The sequence below is a fragment of the Eutrigla gurnardus genome (genome assembly GCF_963514095.1).
Source record: "Eutrigla gurnardus genome assembly, chromosome: 1".
Classification (NCBI taxonomy): domain Eukaryota; kingdom Metazoa; phylum Chordata; class Actinopteri; order Perciformes; family Triglidae; genus Eutrigla; species Eutrigla gurnardus.
The window spans coordinates 5,561,130-5,578,653 of record NC_139915.1 but is presented as its reverse complement, the minus strand read 5'-3'; the positions used below and the strand labels follow the sequence as shown (position 1 = coordinate 5,578,653).

Here is a 17,524-nt window from a genome sequence, read left to right as displayed (position 1 = left end):
GATAAGTTAAGATGTATAAGATAAGTTAAGATATATAAGATAAGTTAAGATATATAAGATAAGTTAAGATGTATAAGATAAGTTAAGATATATAAGATAAGTTAAGATGTATAAGATAAGTTAAGATGTATAAGATAAGTTAAGATATATAAGATAAGTTAAGATGTATAAGATAAGTTAAGATATATAAGATAAGTTAAGATGTATAAGATAAGTTAAGATATATAAGATAAGTTAAGATATATAAGATAAGTTAAGATGTATAAGATAAGTTAAGATATATAAGATAAGTTAAGATATATAAGATAAGTTAAGATGTATACGATAAGTTAAGATATATAAGATAAGTTAAGATGTATAAGATAAGTTAAGATGTATAAGATAAGTTAAGATATATAAGATAAGTTAAGATGTATAAGATAAGTTAAGATATATAAGATAAGTTAAGATGTATAAGATAAGTTAAGATATATAAGATAAGTTAAGATAGATAAGATAAGATAAGATATATAAGATAAGTTCTTCATGTCTCTTTATGTTGATTGTGATGAATACGGTAAAGCCCGTTGGATAAAAGCACTATATAAGTGAAGACCACTTTGGTAAATGGTCCTCATTTATATAGTGCTTTTATCAATTAGTGTGAGGTGTATTGTGTAAAGTATTGACTGTGTTTAAATTGTAGATGGCGATAAGACAAAGGTAAGTTAACATTTAATTACAGCAGTAACACAAGTCTCCTGAAAGTCTAATTTACAAGTGATTCAAAGATTGTTTGTTTTACTCACTCTCTGTCTTTTTATTTTTTTAAGTTAGGTGTTGGTGGCTGTTCCTGACGGAGGTACGGTCATAATTACTAACATGAAGAAAAGTCTCCAAGTCTCTTTTACTTAGGTATTGATGGCAGCAGCAGACCTTCAGGATGATACACACTGCACCAGCCTCCCATCAAGAAGAGACCATGTGGAGGACGACCGGACCAGATGAGGAGGATGGAGGACTACAGGACCAGACGAGAAGGATGGAGGACTACAGGACCAGACGAGAAGGATGGAGGACTACAGGACCAGATGAGAAGGAGGGAGGACTACAGGACCAGACGAGAAGGATGGGGGACTACAGGACCAGTGGGCTGAGTGAGTAATCTCCTACAGAGACGAATCTATGTAATCTCCTAAAACTGCAGTACCAGTAATGACATGAAGTTAACTTTAGATGTGTGGATTGTATTTATTATAGGAGCCTTCTAGAAAAAGTATTCCATTGTTTATAATATAATTTCAGGAGCAGACCTGCAGGATTATACAAACTGCACCAGCCTCCCTACCAGACGAGACCATGTGGAAGACCTAGGCTCAGCTTCAAGGACCAGATGAGAAGGATGGAGGACTACCGGACCAGACGAGGAGGATGGAGGACTACAGGACCAGATGAGGAGGATGGAGGACTACTGGACCAGACGAGAAGGATGGAGGACTACAGGACCAGATGAGAAGGATGGAGGACTACAGGCCCAGTGGGCTGAGTGAGTAATCTCCTACAGAGACTAATCTATGTAATCTCCTAAAACTAAAGTACCAGTAATGACATGTAGTTAACTTTACATCAGTATTGTATTTATTATAGGAGCCTTCTAGAATAGTATTCCATTGTTTATAATATAATTTCATAATTAGTGGTCATATTCAACACTAGCTAGCAACCATGTAAATGTAGTATAGTTGAGTTCATGGGTTTTCATCTCTGGTGGTTCTGGTTCATAGGTCAGGACTCCTCTATGGTTTGGCTCTCCTGGGCAGCTGAGAATGGACGTCAACCAAGACATCAACCAATGAAGACCCAGCACCAAAGCAGACCCTGAACTGCTCCCCTACCTTAGTGAGCCCGAGACCCAGTGTGTGCCATTCCAACCTCCCTGCCCCTCGCCCATCCCCCGACACCACCCGCCTCTGACACCACCCGCCTCACCCACCAGCCAAAGGGTGAGGAGGCTCCCGACCAGCACAGAGGATTGTTTTTGTTTTGTTTTGTTGTTTTTGTTGGGAATCTCCTCACACACACACACAGGAAGCTATTTATGATTATTTATAGTTTATATATTACTTTATATATATCTGTGTAAATCTGTATACATCATCTTTTCTTTTCTTTTTTTTTTTTTCCAACAGTTTTTATGAAGCTCCTCACACACACACACACACACACACACACACACACACACACACACACACAGGAAGCTATTTATGATTATTTATTTTTATTTTTTTTATGGTTTATATATTTCTTTATATATGTCTGTGTAAATCTGTATACATCATATCAATCTGTACAGCATGCCTGCTTTGTTTTTTGTCACCATATATTATTGTACAGCTACTGTGTGTGCCTGTTATTGCCCTCTGGGACAAATAAATCTTTTTGAATTTATTTGAAAACCTCTTTGCATCTCTGATCAGAAATTAAAGAGACCATTTGTATGCATTATTGAACAATCTATAACAAATGCATATTCATATACAGAGTATGTTAAAACAAGTTGTGTCAAATATTCATGAAATAGACGTTGTATAGTATGTGGGGGAAACAAATCACAGAATATTATATCTCACAAAGTCATAGCATATTGGAAAAAGTGTTAGTATAGTATGATGATAAAGGTAATACAAAAAATCATAGTATATTTAGTCAAGAAATGTTATAGAAGGGTCAAAGTATAATATGGCTTTAAAAATCAATGGTGTAAAATGTGAAAAAATAATTATATTGCAGGACAACAAAGTCGTGATATAGTTTGTTGAAACAAGTTTTATAAGAGTCATTACATAGTATTCCATTAAAAAGTGATATTAAAGTATGTCAAATAAATTCATAAAGTCATTGTATTGTGTCTAAAAAAAGTTTAGTTATTAATTTAGTTTAGGTTTAGTTATTAAGTATAGAATTTTGAAATAATTCATGAAGAGTATTATATTCAAAGTATATGTCAAAAAAGGTCATACAAGTTCTATGTCAAAGAATTAAGGTTAAAGGAGTCATCACCAGGAAATCGCAATTTCTCTTGTTAAAACATGCATATCTGTGTTTGACCTCAGTTGAAACTTGCCTGAAAGGCTGGAGTTTGAAAGTGGCGCCGTTTTTTCGCTTCTGCTCTTTTTCCGAACAGGAATAGCACACAAGGGTGTGCATTCCTAAAGCACGAGATTTTGATTCTGCGCCTTCGGTGACGTCACCGTGGCGGCTACTTGCATAAGCCCACCCCTCTTTCACCACCCAACCCCGCCCCGTCCGCTACCTGAAATCGCCGAAGCGCCGCCATTATGTTTTGGAGTCTGCATGCAGGCAAGCCCCCCCGGCTCTGTCCTTCCTGCGGCGAATCAACGCGCGCCTCATTACATATTATACAATGCACATCCGGACCAGTCAAAACCTCGCGCGTAATCTCGCGTGATAAAATCGCGGTACGAAAAAGGGTCAGAACAAGCTCAATGTTTGATTAAATTTTTTTTTTTTTTTTCTAATAAGTTTTACGAATTGATCCAAAGCGATCCAAGGGGGGCTGGATACGTATAAAACCAGGTTATGACTCCTTTAAAAAGAAATAGTCAAATAAAATTGGAAGAGTTGGTATAAAAATCTGGGTATAAATGTGGAAAACAGTCCAAAGAAGCCACAGTGTTGTTTATTAAAAAAAAAGGTAGGTGGACAATTAAAAACATCAGAATCCAGGCACTACAAAACATTTAAAAAGTGATGGTGTAGTCTGTCAAAAGAGTGATCATATATAAACTAGAGGCAAGCCTAGTAAAGCCAGACCAGCACATACCAGTGGAGATATGTGTGGATGAATTAGGATTAATGTACACGACTATCTGTGTATCGTATGTCTAACATAGCAGCACTGCATGCTCTTTATGACATCACACCCTTTGGTCACTTGGACAATAGGAAGGAAACGTTTATAATGGCTGTTATGCAGGTTTTTCCTCTGTGGCTCCCTCTAGTGGATGGACCTACATAGTCCTGCTGGAATTAATTAATTATTTCATATTCTAAAACAAAACAGCAGCACAGGCTTTTAGGAACTGAATTCTGTTTTGTAATTATAGCATATTTACACAGATATATACCACTGTAAAATATTATGGTTTAAACAAGGGAAAGGATTACTGAATGAATGCACTGAATAGTTTACAGGTGTTCATAAATCAAGTTCATGAAGTAGTTCAGAGTTGCAAATTCAAAAAGTGAGCGGGGGTTTCATTACCACAAGTGCAAGGCAGGAAAGAGGATAACATGACTTCAGATTCAAAGCAGAAACAGAAATCTGGGCCTAAAATTAACTGTGGCACTGAAATGATATCTCATACAATAAAGTCAGAAGAAGCATGGTTATGGACTGTTTTGATATCAATCAATAGAATATCTGATGATAATTTCTGTGCTGCTCATAATCACAACATCCACACAACGCAGAGTCTCCGGGTGTAGAAAGGCGCCATCTTACACGGGCTGGGTTACACAAACAGACAAACATACACGTACATACGCACAACAATAAAAGACATTTTCCACATAGGGAAGATAGACAAAAATGATGTACAATATATAATATACTAATTATGCATATATCTATGATATATTCATATATAAACATGGGCTTGAAGGAGGGACTTACATACAATATGCCTTTGAGTATAAACCATGTACAATATGGGCATGGTATGTACAGTAGGGCAGCAGTGTACAGTGCAAGAATGAGCCAAAGCAATTGAGAGACTGTAAGAGGTCAAGGTTGACATTTAACGTCAGTAATTGTCATGGAAACAGAAGAACTAAGAAGCAGCGCTCATAGTTTTCTGTCGAATCTCATCTTCATTAACACTCCAGTCCAGTTGGTGGCGGTAATGCACCTGTGCTGGTTTGCCAACCGCCAATAAACACCGAAGAAGAAGAAGAAGAAAAAGAAGACAAACAAACACAATACGCGACAAGGCAACTGCAAATACTCAAATATGTCGATTGTCTTTGTGCCAAAGAAACTACGAGGAAAGGCGAAAATTAACCAAGAAACAATACAGAGGGTAAGACAGCAGCAAATTACATTTACCGAAGCGCAAACCCACGTTAGCTGTTTCATGGCGCGAGCTTTACCAGTTAGCCGCTAGCAAACGTTAGTTACGTCACTAGTTTATCCGTCCATTCCCTCGTTATTTTACTGTTTTGTTTGAGACAAATTGCTTTATCTTTTGTTCCGTCTGTCCCAGTTGTTGGATGAAAACGACCAGCTAATTCGATGCATCGCTGAATACATGCAGAAAGGACGAGCAGTGGAGTGTGTCCAGTAAGTCATCCCTCAGTGTCCTTCCTAATCAGCAAGTCTGGACACTGCATGTGTGCGTCTATTATTTAATGGTTATTTTCAGCCGCTATTCTTCTTTTCCAACAGATACCAACAGATCCTGCATCGCAATATTGTCTATTTGGCAACCATAGCTGATGCCAGCCCAGACAACGTGCCTCCCTCCTTACAAAATGTAAGGACAAACTGCACAATTCATCAGGAACTACTGCTGCAATAACATATATGGTAGTGTTTTCATGGATTAGTTGCTTGTTCCTAATACTGTGTTTGTTCCTGTTTCTAGTCTACATCGAATGAAACTTCAGCCTCAAAACCAAGTGTGAATGATGGTGGAACATGACGTCACAAGAACACACATCAGGATCACTGGTGCTCCTACTGAATATATTATTTTGGAAATTCTGTGAATTCAAAATGTAATTTTTGTTGTATGAATTGTACATAAATAACATTTCTATACTTTTCCAAGTTGTCACATTTTCTGAAATCCCAGGAGTGTGAAACAGTTTGACCATAAAGGGTGAAAAAAGGAGAAATTCTCAGCAAAAGCAACTACAAAGACAGCATCTCGAATTGCTAATTATTTTTATTCATTTTTTGCATTGCTGGTACACTTGGAAAGATTCAGTTGCCAGCTCAAGAGAACAATAAGCAACATAAGCCAAGCACTCCCCCTTAATATCTTCTATCAGGGCAACATGTTTTTTTATTTTTTTTTATTATTTTGTAGAAGCCACTAGTAAACCATTTGACACAGCCGAGAAGCTAACAGTTACAGTCCAAGGTCTGTAATGATGTCTTTAAAAAAGGCTGAAACAGTTAGGGAGATAACACAGACAAAAAGCAACAAACTCTATATCTTGATTGTGCAAAGCACATTAACTATAAAAAGATATATATTTATATGTATATACAGCAAACAACTCTCTGTAAACATGTTAAGTATGTTAGTTTTCTGAAAACATGGTGTCATTTCATAAATACAGGCAACATTGGCATCCGCAAACATCACAAGAAGATAACATTCTGGGCTTGTAAATACAGCCCATTGCCATAGAAACCGGAGGAACAAGGGCACCAAAACACCCTCATTACACAATGTTTTAGTTGTTTAGCATAGCATATTTGGTAACCTTTAGATAGATGGTATAGTTCAACTCTGTAGGAAAAAAAATGTGCTTTTTCACATATTGGGAGGTGGAAAATAATGTTTTATGTAATATGCCTACAAGAATACTAACATACAGTAATGGTATAACATGTAAGAAAATACAAAAATAAGATTAATACTGTCAATAATTGTACAAGAAAAATATTGTATTATTACACAGAAGAAAAGTTAGGTTCATAGGAGTTAGTGTCAATCTGGAGTTAACTGCCAATTAAGAGAGGAGGAAATGAATGCGCGTCTGGGTGTGAAGATGTTCCCCGATGCTCTCATCCAATAGGTTTGAAACCGTTTATCAATAATCTCAGACTACCTCTTATCTCTTCAGCACCATTCATCTTCTGAACAATGCTTTGGTTGGGAATAATATTCTGCAAGTGCTATCAATACCAACATGGCACATAGTTACTGCTATAATTCTTAACTCTGGTCAGTTGTTGAAAAAGTAGTGTATTTCTCTCAAATTACACCTCTGCAGTGACTTACTATATTTATGCTGAGCCTGCTCAAAGCCTCTTAATAAAAAGAACTAAATATTTATATTTCAACTTCAGTATATTACAAGCTATGAAACAGTAGATGGTAGCTGTATTCTGAGTTATCTTGCGTAAGATTTGGCAGTTACAGCTATGTAGACACAGTATATTTATTATGGGCAAAATGAGAGCATTTCAAGCCCCTGCCCCGTTGTAGTCCCCTCATTTATGCGCACGTTCAGCTGCAGAAGCAAGTGGGTGGCGGTCGTGCACGTCTCCAGCTCTTGTCTGAGGAGACGTCGGCTCGACAGAAAGAGAAACGACCACTGGACTAACTGCTGCCAGCCTGACGCATGCATCTGTCGTAGGTAAAACATGGCAGTTCTAAAAACTTCAAAATACCTCTCCTTTTCAAATGGGGATGTTTGACATGGAAAAATATAGATACAAAAATGTTAAGCCAGTGTGTATACTTTAATTTGCCTGTTGAGGCTTTGATATCTTCCAATTCAGTGGGCGAGGACTGTAATGGCTGCGGCTTGGCCCACTCGGTGGCTCATCTAACAGAGCTACAGGCCCTTCACCACGGACTCGTTCCACAGACTTCAGTACTGGTGAAGGTAGGAGGGCCTGTGCTCGTGTTTGAGAGGAAAGGATTTAAAGCCCTTGGTCATGGGTTTGTGTTGCTGCTGCTGCTGTTGTTGTTGTTGTTGCTGCTGTTGTTGTTGTTGCTGCTGCTGGGTGAAGGGAAAACCAGAGGAGATGGCAGCGGAGGGGGAGCAGTCGCTGGCAGTGGACCACACGGGAGACTGCAGCATCTGCATAGAGTCGCTCCACTGGGAGGAAGGAGGGATGTTCATCTGGTACAAGGAAGAGCTGGGATGGGGCATGGTGTTGTTGTGGGTCGAGTGCTGCCATGGTGCTTTGGGAGGCCAGGTTTTAGTTTTGCTGTCCTGTGGAACACAGCGGACGGCAATCAGCAAAGTTGAAACGGTTAATAACAAAGCAAGACGGGACAACAAGATCCCATCGTTCCTTTGAATGTAGGGAAAAAATGTTTTAATCACAATGCCAAACAATTTCTCACTGTTTGGCATTGTTTTTCACACAAATACTTTAAAAGTGTCAACACTGGTGCTCCTCATTCTCTACCTGGTTATCATCACTGAGGTGATGGAGTGGCGGTGAGGGCAGGGTGCACACCTCCGGCTCCCCACAGCTGTGTTTTCTGAGAACAGACATTGAACCGTATTAGCAGCACTCACATGATGTACAGCTGGAGTAACTTCACTTTAAATCTATCTAGAAAACTACTATAAAACTATCACTATGAACAGTATGTTGGGGTGTGGAACATTAACCAAAGACCAGTTTGAATGTTGCCTTCGGGAGTAAAGCTGGCTGACTGAAAGTGACGAGACAAATTTAAAGTTTTGGGACTTACCTCCTTTGTTTAACTGCAGCTACAAGGTCTGGCCCAGAAAACATGGAGAACAGACTGTCACCATTGGCTGAGGACGTCTCGTCGCTGGAGCTGGCAGAGTCCCCCTGGTTGGCTGACCAGCTGCTGTTTACGGCCTCCCTGAAGACAACCAGAGGAGGTGTTAGCGCTGTTATCGTATCTGAAGGTATCGCAGGTCCAAATTTATTTGATGATGATGTCTAAACATCTGTGATGTATGACAATGTTTGAAAGTTTGCTCTTCTTTGGGTTTTGGTGATTGGTTGGGTACGTCTTGCCGTAGACTGTGATTCACTATTTATCCACATACAGCAGGTTCTATAGCATCTGTTGGTCTTATGTCATGGCAAGCGCTGTATTTAAGTAGCTAAAAAGTCCTATCATTTTCATAAAGTACATCAATATTGCAGGATGCCACTGCAGTAATGATTCCATGGTTACATCTTCTTCCTTTCCGAGATGAATCTCTAAGCAGGAATGTGTTGTCTCACACTTCCAGTCTGAATTAAATGACAGTTATGATTAACATGGTAAATGCCTCACACATCCGATGACGTCTGCCACATTAATAATTTAGTCAGGACATTGCTCAACACTATTATGAGGAACCTAAGCTTTAAATAACCCTCCAAAACTTCAGCACTGTGCTGCCCAAAACAAATCTTGAATCATGGAATACGTGTGTCTCAGCGTATAACCTACCCTGTTTATCAAACATTTATTTTTAAAAGGCAAGAATGATACACACTGTACTGGGAACTGCTACATCTTCAAGGCTAAAGCCATTTTCTCGTAGAAACTCCCCAAAGAGTCCAGAGAATCAGGTCTGGACATTGTCCTGAGTTGTCCTTTCACACATGTATCACACAGCAGGAAACTGTTCATGTCAGACACGCTCTCAGCTACTGGAAATACCCTGTTTAGTTGAGGCGCCTGGTTAGAGCAAGAAGAAGGACATGATGCAAAAAACACAGCAGTCACATAGCCGGCTCGCTAATTGTTAAATTAAATTCAAGGCTCTTGCCGTTCCTTGAATTTCAGCGTCGGCCCTTACTGGCAGAAGTTCAGGAATCTTGTCATCTCTCCACTTAGACATTTGCATTGCTGTTTTGGTGTAAATGACCCCTTCTTCACCCTGGGATGTTTGTTTTCTTCGAGATGAAAACATTACCAACACGCCCACTGACTCACTGTGATTTCTCTAGACACTAACAACTCTACTCACACATGAGCTCAACTGGGCATTACACAGACTCTTGGGAGTACTAGGGAGCTGGGAGGATAAAGTGCATTAATGTCCGATCCTTATGTTTCAGTCATTTGTGTCTTCACATTTACTTCCTCTCTAATGTCTATAGATTATTACTGGGTTGCAGTGCATGTCTGTCTGAAAACTACTCAGTATTGATTTGTGTCTTCTACATTTAAAAAGGTGACACCAGGGAAAGACTTTCATCAATATATACCTATATTGAAAGTTTCATATGCTCATGGCAACTTGATGCTGTCTGTATCAGGAATCTGTTTGTAGTCACATTTTAAAATGTCAGTCTGACTCATTCAATTTTAAAAATAGAAAATATGTTTTCCCTGCATATCAATGAATCGGTGATAAGGAAATGTCATGCAGACCTACCCCTCACTGTAGTACTCTGGGTGGGACCAGGTCCTGTGCTGCTCTTCAGGCATTGGCCAGTTGCTGCGCGTGTTGCTGGGGCGACGGATATGCTGCACCTGCCGTTTCTGCTGCATGGCCTGACTGACGCCGGCAACGTAACGTGCAAACTCCGGGTCGGAGCCAACTGCGCATGGAAAAAGGGGGATAAACACATCCATGAGTTTCTGACACCCTCAGCGTTTCTCTTTGGCTCCCTGGAGCTCAATCCGTTTAGCCAGACTGTCGACCGTAGCAGAAAAATCACAATAGCTGTAAGTCAACTCTGCACAATAGACCTCGGCTGCAATCAAAAGAGTCTGCTGCTCTGTAAATAGCAACTGACAGACTAAATTCAGCAGAAATGGTCAACTCGCAGTGAACAGCTGCTCACACAGTCTGACCCACATTGATTATGTTACTCAGATCAGGGTCCAACATGGTCTGAAATCTGCTGGAATAGTTACATGATAGCTTCATACATTTAAAAACATATCTGCCATACTGAATGCACTGAAGTAAGTAATACAAGTAGTAATAAGTCATACAAAAATACTAAACAAATCTTTCTATTTAGTCCGGCCTTGACACACTCCTTATTATTTCTTAATTTGTATCTCGACACCCCTTCAGAGTGCTGAGCTGTTGCTTGTGTGTATGGTAATCTTTGTATCATTGTCCCTTCATGTTGTTGTCAACTGATGCCTGCAAACAACGTTCTGTTATTGGACAATAAACATTTGAATTTATGAGTAACTGTGCAGTAAGCTGGATACCTACTGCAAGCATTTTAATGGTTATACTTGGACTGTATAGACACTAATTATTCTGGACACTTAATTCCCTGTTTGACCATTAGTCTCTTAGTATAATACCCAACTAATAATTGCATCGTCATGAAACCGCTGCTAAGCTGCTTTTCTGAAGGTTTTTTTTTAAATAATGAAACAGTGTTGTCAGCGAAGCTTCAGACCTCCCAGGAGTATGGGAGGTTGAGATCATTGAGATCAACTCTCTTTATGAGAAAGGAGATCACAGGCTGCAACTTTATAAAAATGGTGCTGCTGGGAACCTTGACATCTTTCTTATTTTGCCTAAATAAATACAGACTACAGTTATGTTTTAAGCAACACTTCATCACTGAAAAATAAACACATTTGTAGAATAGCAGCAGATTGATTTAAACCCACTTTAAAGGAAAACACCACCGCATTTCCATACTGAACTATGTTCTGCTCTGATGTTAGACGAGGTGATACATACCTCCCTCTCCTCTGTGCGTGCACTCAATGGCTCTTGCGCGGACTCCGCGCAGCGCTAATTTGCTAGCATGTAGCTTGTCCTTAGGATCCAAAGGGGGGTGAAGTTAGAAGCGACCAAGCACTTCCACGTTGTCCCTATTTAAATACGGTTACGTGAGTAGTTACACGACCCAAGTTTGGTTACACAAAATGAAACATGCCAATTTTTCTAAGCGGATAACGAGGATAACTAGATAGTATGGCGGAATAACAACTGGAAGCACTTCGACGTCGGCGCAGTAATATCATCACTCAAAACATGACGGGACTATATACCTTCTGCTTGTTTTCACAACCCTGTACGATGCACGTTATAACCATGATGTTTGATTGTTCACAAACTATCTTACTACAACCTGATGCTTCCTCAACTGTGCACAAACTACTACAGGTAGTGCAGGCGACGGCGTGCAGGTCACGTAGGTTCTATTGACGGAAGTAAGAGGGGGAGCGGAGTGATGATATTACTGCGCCGACGTCGAAGTGCTTCCAGTTGTTATTCCGCCATACTATATAGTTATCCTTGTTATCCGCTTAGAAAAATTAGCATGTTTCATTTTGTGTAACCAAACTTGGGTCGTGTAACTACTCACGTAACCGTATTTAAATAGGGACAACGTGGAAGTGCTTGGTCGCTTCTAACTTCACCCCCCTTTGGATCCTAAGGAATATACTGGGACAAGCTACATGCTAGCAAATTAGCGCTGCGCCGAGTGCGCGCAAGAGCCATTGAGTGCACGCACAGAGGAGAGGGAGGTATGTATCACCTCGTCTAACACCAGAGCAGAACATAGTTCAGTATGGAAATGCGGTGGTGTTTTCCTTTAAGGATTTAATCCTCCTACACATAAAAAAGGTTCAGATTCTTTACCTTAATTTGGATTATTTATTTATTTGTCTGACAGACAAATAAACACATTTATATTCCATATTTTTGGGTGCAAAGAGTACCCCTCATGGACATATAAAAAGGAATGTGGATCTCACCTGCTGGGTCGAAAGGCAGTGTGTCTCCCAGGACTCCAAACACTCCTTCACTTTGGTCCCTGTTGGGCCAAGTGTTGTTGCGGGGCCCCTGTGGCTTCTGACCCAGCATCTCTGACATGACACTGTCCATGTAGGTGCTGACCAGGCCCAAACTGTAAAGATCTGAGCTCAGATCTGGCAGTCCAGGAGAGCCCCACTGCCCAATTGGACCCAGGGGCGACAGCCCTGCTGGGGGGCCTTGCTGTTGCCCAGAGGTGCCGAGCCACTTGCTTGCCGCTCTTTGCTGCGAGAGGACCTGGGGTGGGGTCTGCGGAGGAGGAAGCTGAGGAGGAGGTGGCTGCTGCTGGCTGATGGGCTGCAGCAGGTGTTGGTAGTACTGCAGGGCCTGTGGGGAGGGCTGTTGAGGTGGAGGAGGAGGCTGCTGCTGCTGCTGGGGCTGCTGTTGTTGCTGCGGAGGAGGTGGCTGTGGTTGTGGCTGAGGCGACTGCTTCTGCACTGATGGTGGAGGTTGGGGCTGAGGTTGGGGCTGGGTCAGGGTCTGAGCTTGGGGCTGGGTCAGGGTCTGAGCTTGGGGCTGTAGGGCACTGTGAGAGATAGATTGGGAGGTTGGCGGAGGTCCACTCGGGGGCTTCAGCTCAGCAGGGTTCGCAGATGCCACAGAGTTCCTCCTCTTGACCAGGGGCGAAGCCTGCTGCGATTTCCCCATGTTGAATCCTGAGAGGAAATCAATGACATCCTGCATCTCTTGGTCAGTCGGCAGGTTCATCCCCTGGTCCTCGGACAGTAAACCGTTGGCCAGCTGGCTCTGCAGGGCAGAGTCGGGGGTGCAGGACAGGCTGCTCATCTGCAGGATGCTCTGTAGCCTCCCGTCACTGTGGACTAGGCTCTTGGCCTTATCCTCAGAGCTACTGGTCGTCAGCATGCTGCGAGATGGGGTGCTAGGGATGGAGTAACTGCCTCCACTATTAGAGCTGGATGAGACCTTCTTGGTGAACTTGGAAGTCAGCTTGGATATTGTCTTGGGCAAACCACTGGAGGTCTTGGAGCTGGTGCCTGGAGGCAGATCTGCCTGGCCGGCATAATCGGGGCTCTCCCGCTGCAGCTGGAGCTGAATAGTCGGCAAGGCTTGCTCTCTTTTGGAGGGAAGACAAACCCAATTACTCAATTTCTTAAATTCAAAGTACTTTTAGCACTCTGGTGCTTATATTTATGTCATGAAGAAATAACTGATTTTAAACAATATTATTATTAGCAGACTGTTATTAGTTAGTTAGTTATTTATAATGTCTTAACAGGTAGAAACAGGATGAAAAAGTACAGTAATCTAGGGTTTATTACTGTGGGATCTCAATGTCACACTCTTTCTAATGGACTTAATAAAGTGTCAAAGTACACGGAGTAGGATACAAGCAGCCCAGCAGTTTTGACAGATTAATCAGGTAAAATCCCAGCTCTCATGCACACATTACCAAATGATTGTCATAAAGGGCTTATACAGGTAAACTGTAAGAATGCTTGCTGAACAGTTCAGCAACTGCATTTAATAGTTCATTTAATTCACAAAATGCTGTGTTTGGATTATTCGCCTTCACACCACAAACAAATTGCTTCCAAGCGGACTGAAGCGGTGGCGAGACCGACCTTTTCAAGCGACCTCTATACCGTTGTTTGGTTCCTACCAGGGTTTGATGGACAGCAGCCCAAATGGACCAACACTAACTGAGCAAACGCACCAAACAGGCGAGGTGTGAAATCACCCTAAATCTCAACAAACGACATACACATCACCTGTATACAAAAGGCAGCTGATGAAGCTACTTGTTAGAAATCAAGCGGTTACAGTATTTAACGTTCACTCACTTTCTCTCCTTCCATTTGTTGATGTCAAACACTGCTGTGTAGAGCACGTCTACAAGACCAAGTGTCTTCTCCGGATCCAAGCTCCGCTGGAGCAAGGACATAGTGGCTGGGTCCTCCTTCAGACACCTGAACATGGACACACACATGCACGCACAAAGTGACGAGAAAGGAACTACAAATCCACACAATGCCTCGCATACAACAATCCAGGGGTTTGCTATAGCGATTAATACGGAGGTTTATGAAGAAAAGAGGAGGTATTCACTTTTCACAAATAACGCCGACTTGCAAGATCCCCTTACAACACTACTCCAAGAGTTACTCTCAAGTCCTCTCCATGAATGTGTAAACCGTATAAATATGTCAGTAATTAAGGCATAGACACATCACAACTGTATCTATATTGCTTTATATTGTCTAGTGAATGAAACGTAGGTTTAAATGTAAGGCTAGAAGAATTTCAATTTCCCGGTAACATTATAATTTACACCATTTTACCCGGTGCAAACTACAATGGCATCTGGATTTTGTAGTATGAAAATCCAAGATGCTTACACTTCTGTTGCAGCTGTAATAGAGTCTTGAGCACCGACTGTAAAATTCTGCACGGAGCATATAGCACCATGCTCCCACAACATGAAAGGACCTCGGTTTAATAATATACTGCTGAAGTATGGTTAATGCAAATGTAGTATATAGTATATAACAAAAAATACTGAACAGCTGTGTGTACTCAGTCTATTAATTTCAGTATTAACCAGATTCCTCTTCATTGTTGTGATCCTGACAGTGTCTGCTCTCTTTCACCTTCCATCTCTGTCTGCATGCATATAATTTACATAAGTAACGTATCTGTTCACTCTGCTACACTTGGATTCTGCCGACATGATCAACTATCAGTGTGTAACTGTACCTAGACAGCATTCCAACTTTTGTTTATACATTTCATATTTCCCCATTTAAAATTACAATTTGAACTGTGATTATTTTTAAACTGCCAATAGTTGGAAGAAATGTCCATACGGAGACATTTCAGTCGTTCTCCTTTTTAGTGTTTTGATGAGCTTACCATGTAGAGGGAACCTGCACCACCACCTTGGAACCCTCGAGAGTGATCTGGGGAGCATAGGCCTCCTTGTTCTCAATCTGAGCTGTATCAACAACCACCTGTTGGGACGCACAAACACACCCGCATCAGCATCTCCAGACTGAAAGGCTTTATTCACAGCCATCTATTTCATGATAGCAAATCCTGCTTTTGCAGGAAATCTGCAACTTTCTAGCATGCTGTTTGCTAACTAATTTACACAACTTAAACAATTGAGGGATCAATTTCTTGCAGTGTACTACAACTTAACAAAACAGATTGTTTTTGTCATTTACATTATGTAAACCAGTCACACTGAAGAGTTTTACTGGCCACGGTACATGGAAAAACTTGGCAAAAAGTCAAAGGTGTTTCATTGGTGTCTGGCAAGCAGAGAGAGACAGTTCAAGCAGAGTTGACCAAGCAGAGAGAGATAGTTCGAGGTGAGTCAACCAGTGACACCCAACAGGCTAGCCTTCCTGTCTGCTGCAAGTCAAATCAAGTTGGAAAGTTCTTTGAAAGTGGCCTTGGCTCCTCGAGACCCAGTCAGCTGGGTCACAAAGAGGGAGGGAAAGTGGGAGGTGTCCATTTCCTGTATTGAAGGAAGTTACCCTATTGTTATTAAAAAAGCAGGTGTATCCTCAGAATACACACAAACAGTCCGTCAGCCATGACGGCCACATACGACGAGGTTATTGGGGGCAAGAAGGAGGAGGGAAAAAAATGCAGCCAAACGGACAAGGTCAACTTCTGCACTGGAACTTGGAAAGCCATGACTAGTAGGAAAAAGGGAGGAGTCGCTATTGAATAATACTGCCAGGAACGACAGCAGAACAGATAAGGTGATTCTTATTGTAAATGTAAAAGAAAGACAAAAGGGAGGAGAAGGACTGTGTGGGAGGAGGTATGACTTGAGCATGACAGTGAGTATTTATATGCAGGCATTTTAAAAAGTGTGGGGAAGACACTGTGTGTGTCCATGCACACTGCTCTGTGATCTACAGTATCTAGAGTGGAGTGGCTATAGGATCAGATAAGCAGCTAATGCAAAGCACTCATCCATCATCCAGGGACTGTTTTACAGTTAGCACGGGGCTGGCAGCGCCGGACGGGAACACTACCCTCCACTTGACACACAAAACAGGGCAGACCACACAGAGGAAATAAACACCGGAGAATAAACACACGGGTGTTACTGTGTAGAGAGTCCTATCAACAGGAGGAGGATTCTGTTTGCAAAACCCGCCTAGGCGAGCCCATCCCTCACCCAGATGCTGCAGGAATGTTTCTTCCCCTTTGTGTGTCTCTGGTGTTTGTTTACACCTCTCCGCTGCCTCAATGCAGGCAGACAGAGCTCCTCATCTCCATTACAAATCTGACAAACAATGGGGTGCAAGTTGCCAAATCCACAGACGCACAAAAGGAGAAGACTCCGTAACTTAAGTAGAAGTGAGAGTGAGGTACAACAGGCCTGTTCACGTCAGCACGTCACCTCCTTTCCGTCACGCTGCAGTATCAACTACTACACTGTGGTGATGGATGAGAACAATAAACCCAATGAGGATCCAATAAAGTTCCTACAAAACTGGATATCTTAGTATAACTTGCACAAAAACAAAGTTACTCTCTTATGAGAGTACAAGAACAGACAGAAACTAAGAGTCATCGTTTGTGACTCACTGTTATGTTCGTTTGAAGTGGTTCTGGTTAAGAGCATTAGTCAAAATGCCCAAAATTTAAACTGTAATTAAAAAATATAAAACATCCATTTATATCCAGTATAAAGGCATTGCAAAAGAAATCAGAACAGATCACAAGATTACTGGTTTAATCCCCAGAGTGTCCATATTCTCAGGAATACAGCTGTACTTGGAAACCCCGGTCTTTAACATGTCTACTCACCAGACCAGCCTGGGCAAACAGCAGCTGGACAGCTGTCTTGCAGGCTCCTCTCCAACTGGATGGGCAGACTTGGTTGAGAACCTCTGTGACGGGAGAGTCGTCCCTGGGGGTCACTCCGTTCTGGCCCAGCACCTCCTTAATGAGCTGCAGCATCGTGTGCTGAGGAGACAAAACACAGTGGGCTGTCAACAAAGCAGTCGCAATCACTGTTTAATGATGATACACTACAGATCTGACCAAAAAAAAAGATCACATATCTGTTGAG

The 17,524-nt window shown here is 41.5% G+C and overlaps 2 protein-coding genes and 1 long non-coding RNA gene across 3 annotated transcripts in view; 2 read left to right on the top strand and 1 right to left on the bottom strand.

The window, feature by feature from the left end:
• Positions 1-599: 599 nt before the first annotated feature.
• LOC311011495 lies at positions 600-1,880 on the top strand. The gene is made up of 3 exons (XR_014596897.1): positions 600-1,136; positions 1,285-1,525; positions 1,764-1,880. It is a non-coding gene; the product is annotated as an uncharacterized lncRNA (long non-coding RNA).
• A 3,068-nt stretch (positions 1,881-4,948) lies between these two features.
• ss18l2 (ss18, like 2) lies at positions 4,949-5,778 on the top strand. Its single transcript, XM_084025144.1, has 4 exons — positions 4,949-5,081; positions 5,265-5,341; positions 5,447-5,534; positions 5,646-5,778. The coding sequence occupies exons 1-4, from the start codon at positions 5,013-5,015 to the stop codon at positions 5,700-5,702; spliced, it is 291 nt and encodes a 96-aa protein (XP_083881270.1). The 5' UTR covers positions 4,949-5,012; the 3' UTR covers positions 5,703-5,778.
• Positions 5,779-5,930: 152 nt separating this feature from the next.
• The window catches only part of garre1 (granule associated Rac and RHOG effector 1), a 29,219-nt gene continuing 17,625 nt past the window's right edge, over positions 5,931-17,524 (bottom strand). Inside the window, exons 7-14 of the mRNA XM_084016194.1 lie at positions 17,260-17,418; positions 15,340-15,437; positions 14,271-14,396; positions 12,411-13,543; positions 10,105-10,270; positions 8,451-8,588; positions 8,159-8,234; positions 5,931-7,959 (exon numbers count right to left, since the gene is read on the bottom strand). Coding sequence (XP_083872320.1) covers positions 7,612-7,959; positions 8,159-8,234; positions 8,451-8,588; positions 10,105-10,270; positions 12,411-13,543; positions 14,271-14,396; positions 15,340-15,437; positions 17,260-17,418 — 2,244 coding nt within the window. The 3' untranslated portion in view covers positions 5,931-7,611. The remainder of the gene's footprint in view (positions 7,960-8,158; positions 8,235-8,450; positions 8,589-10,104; positions 10,271-12,410; positions 13,544-14,270; positions 14,397-15,339; positions 15,438-17,259; positions 17,419-17,524) is intronic.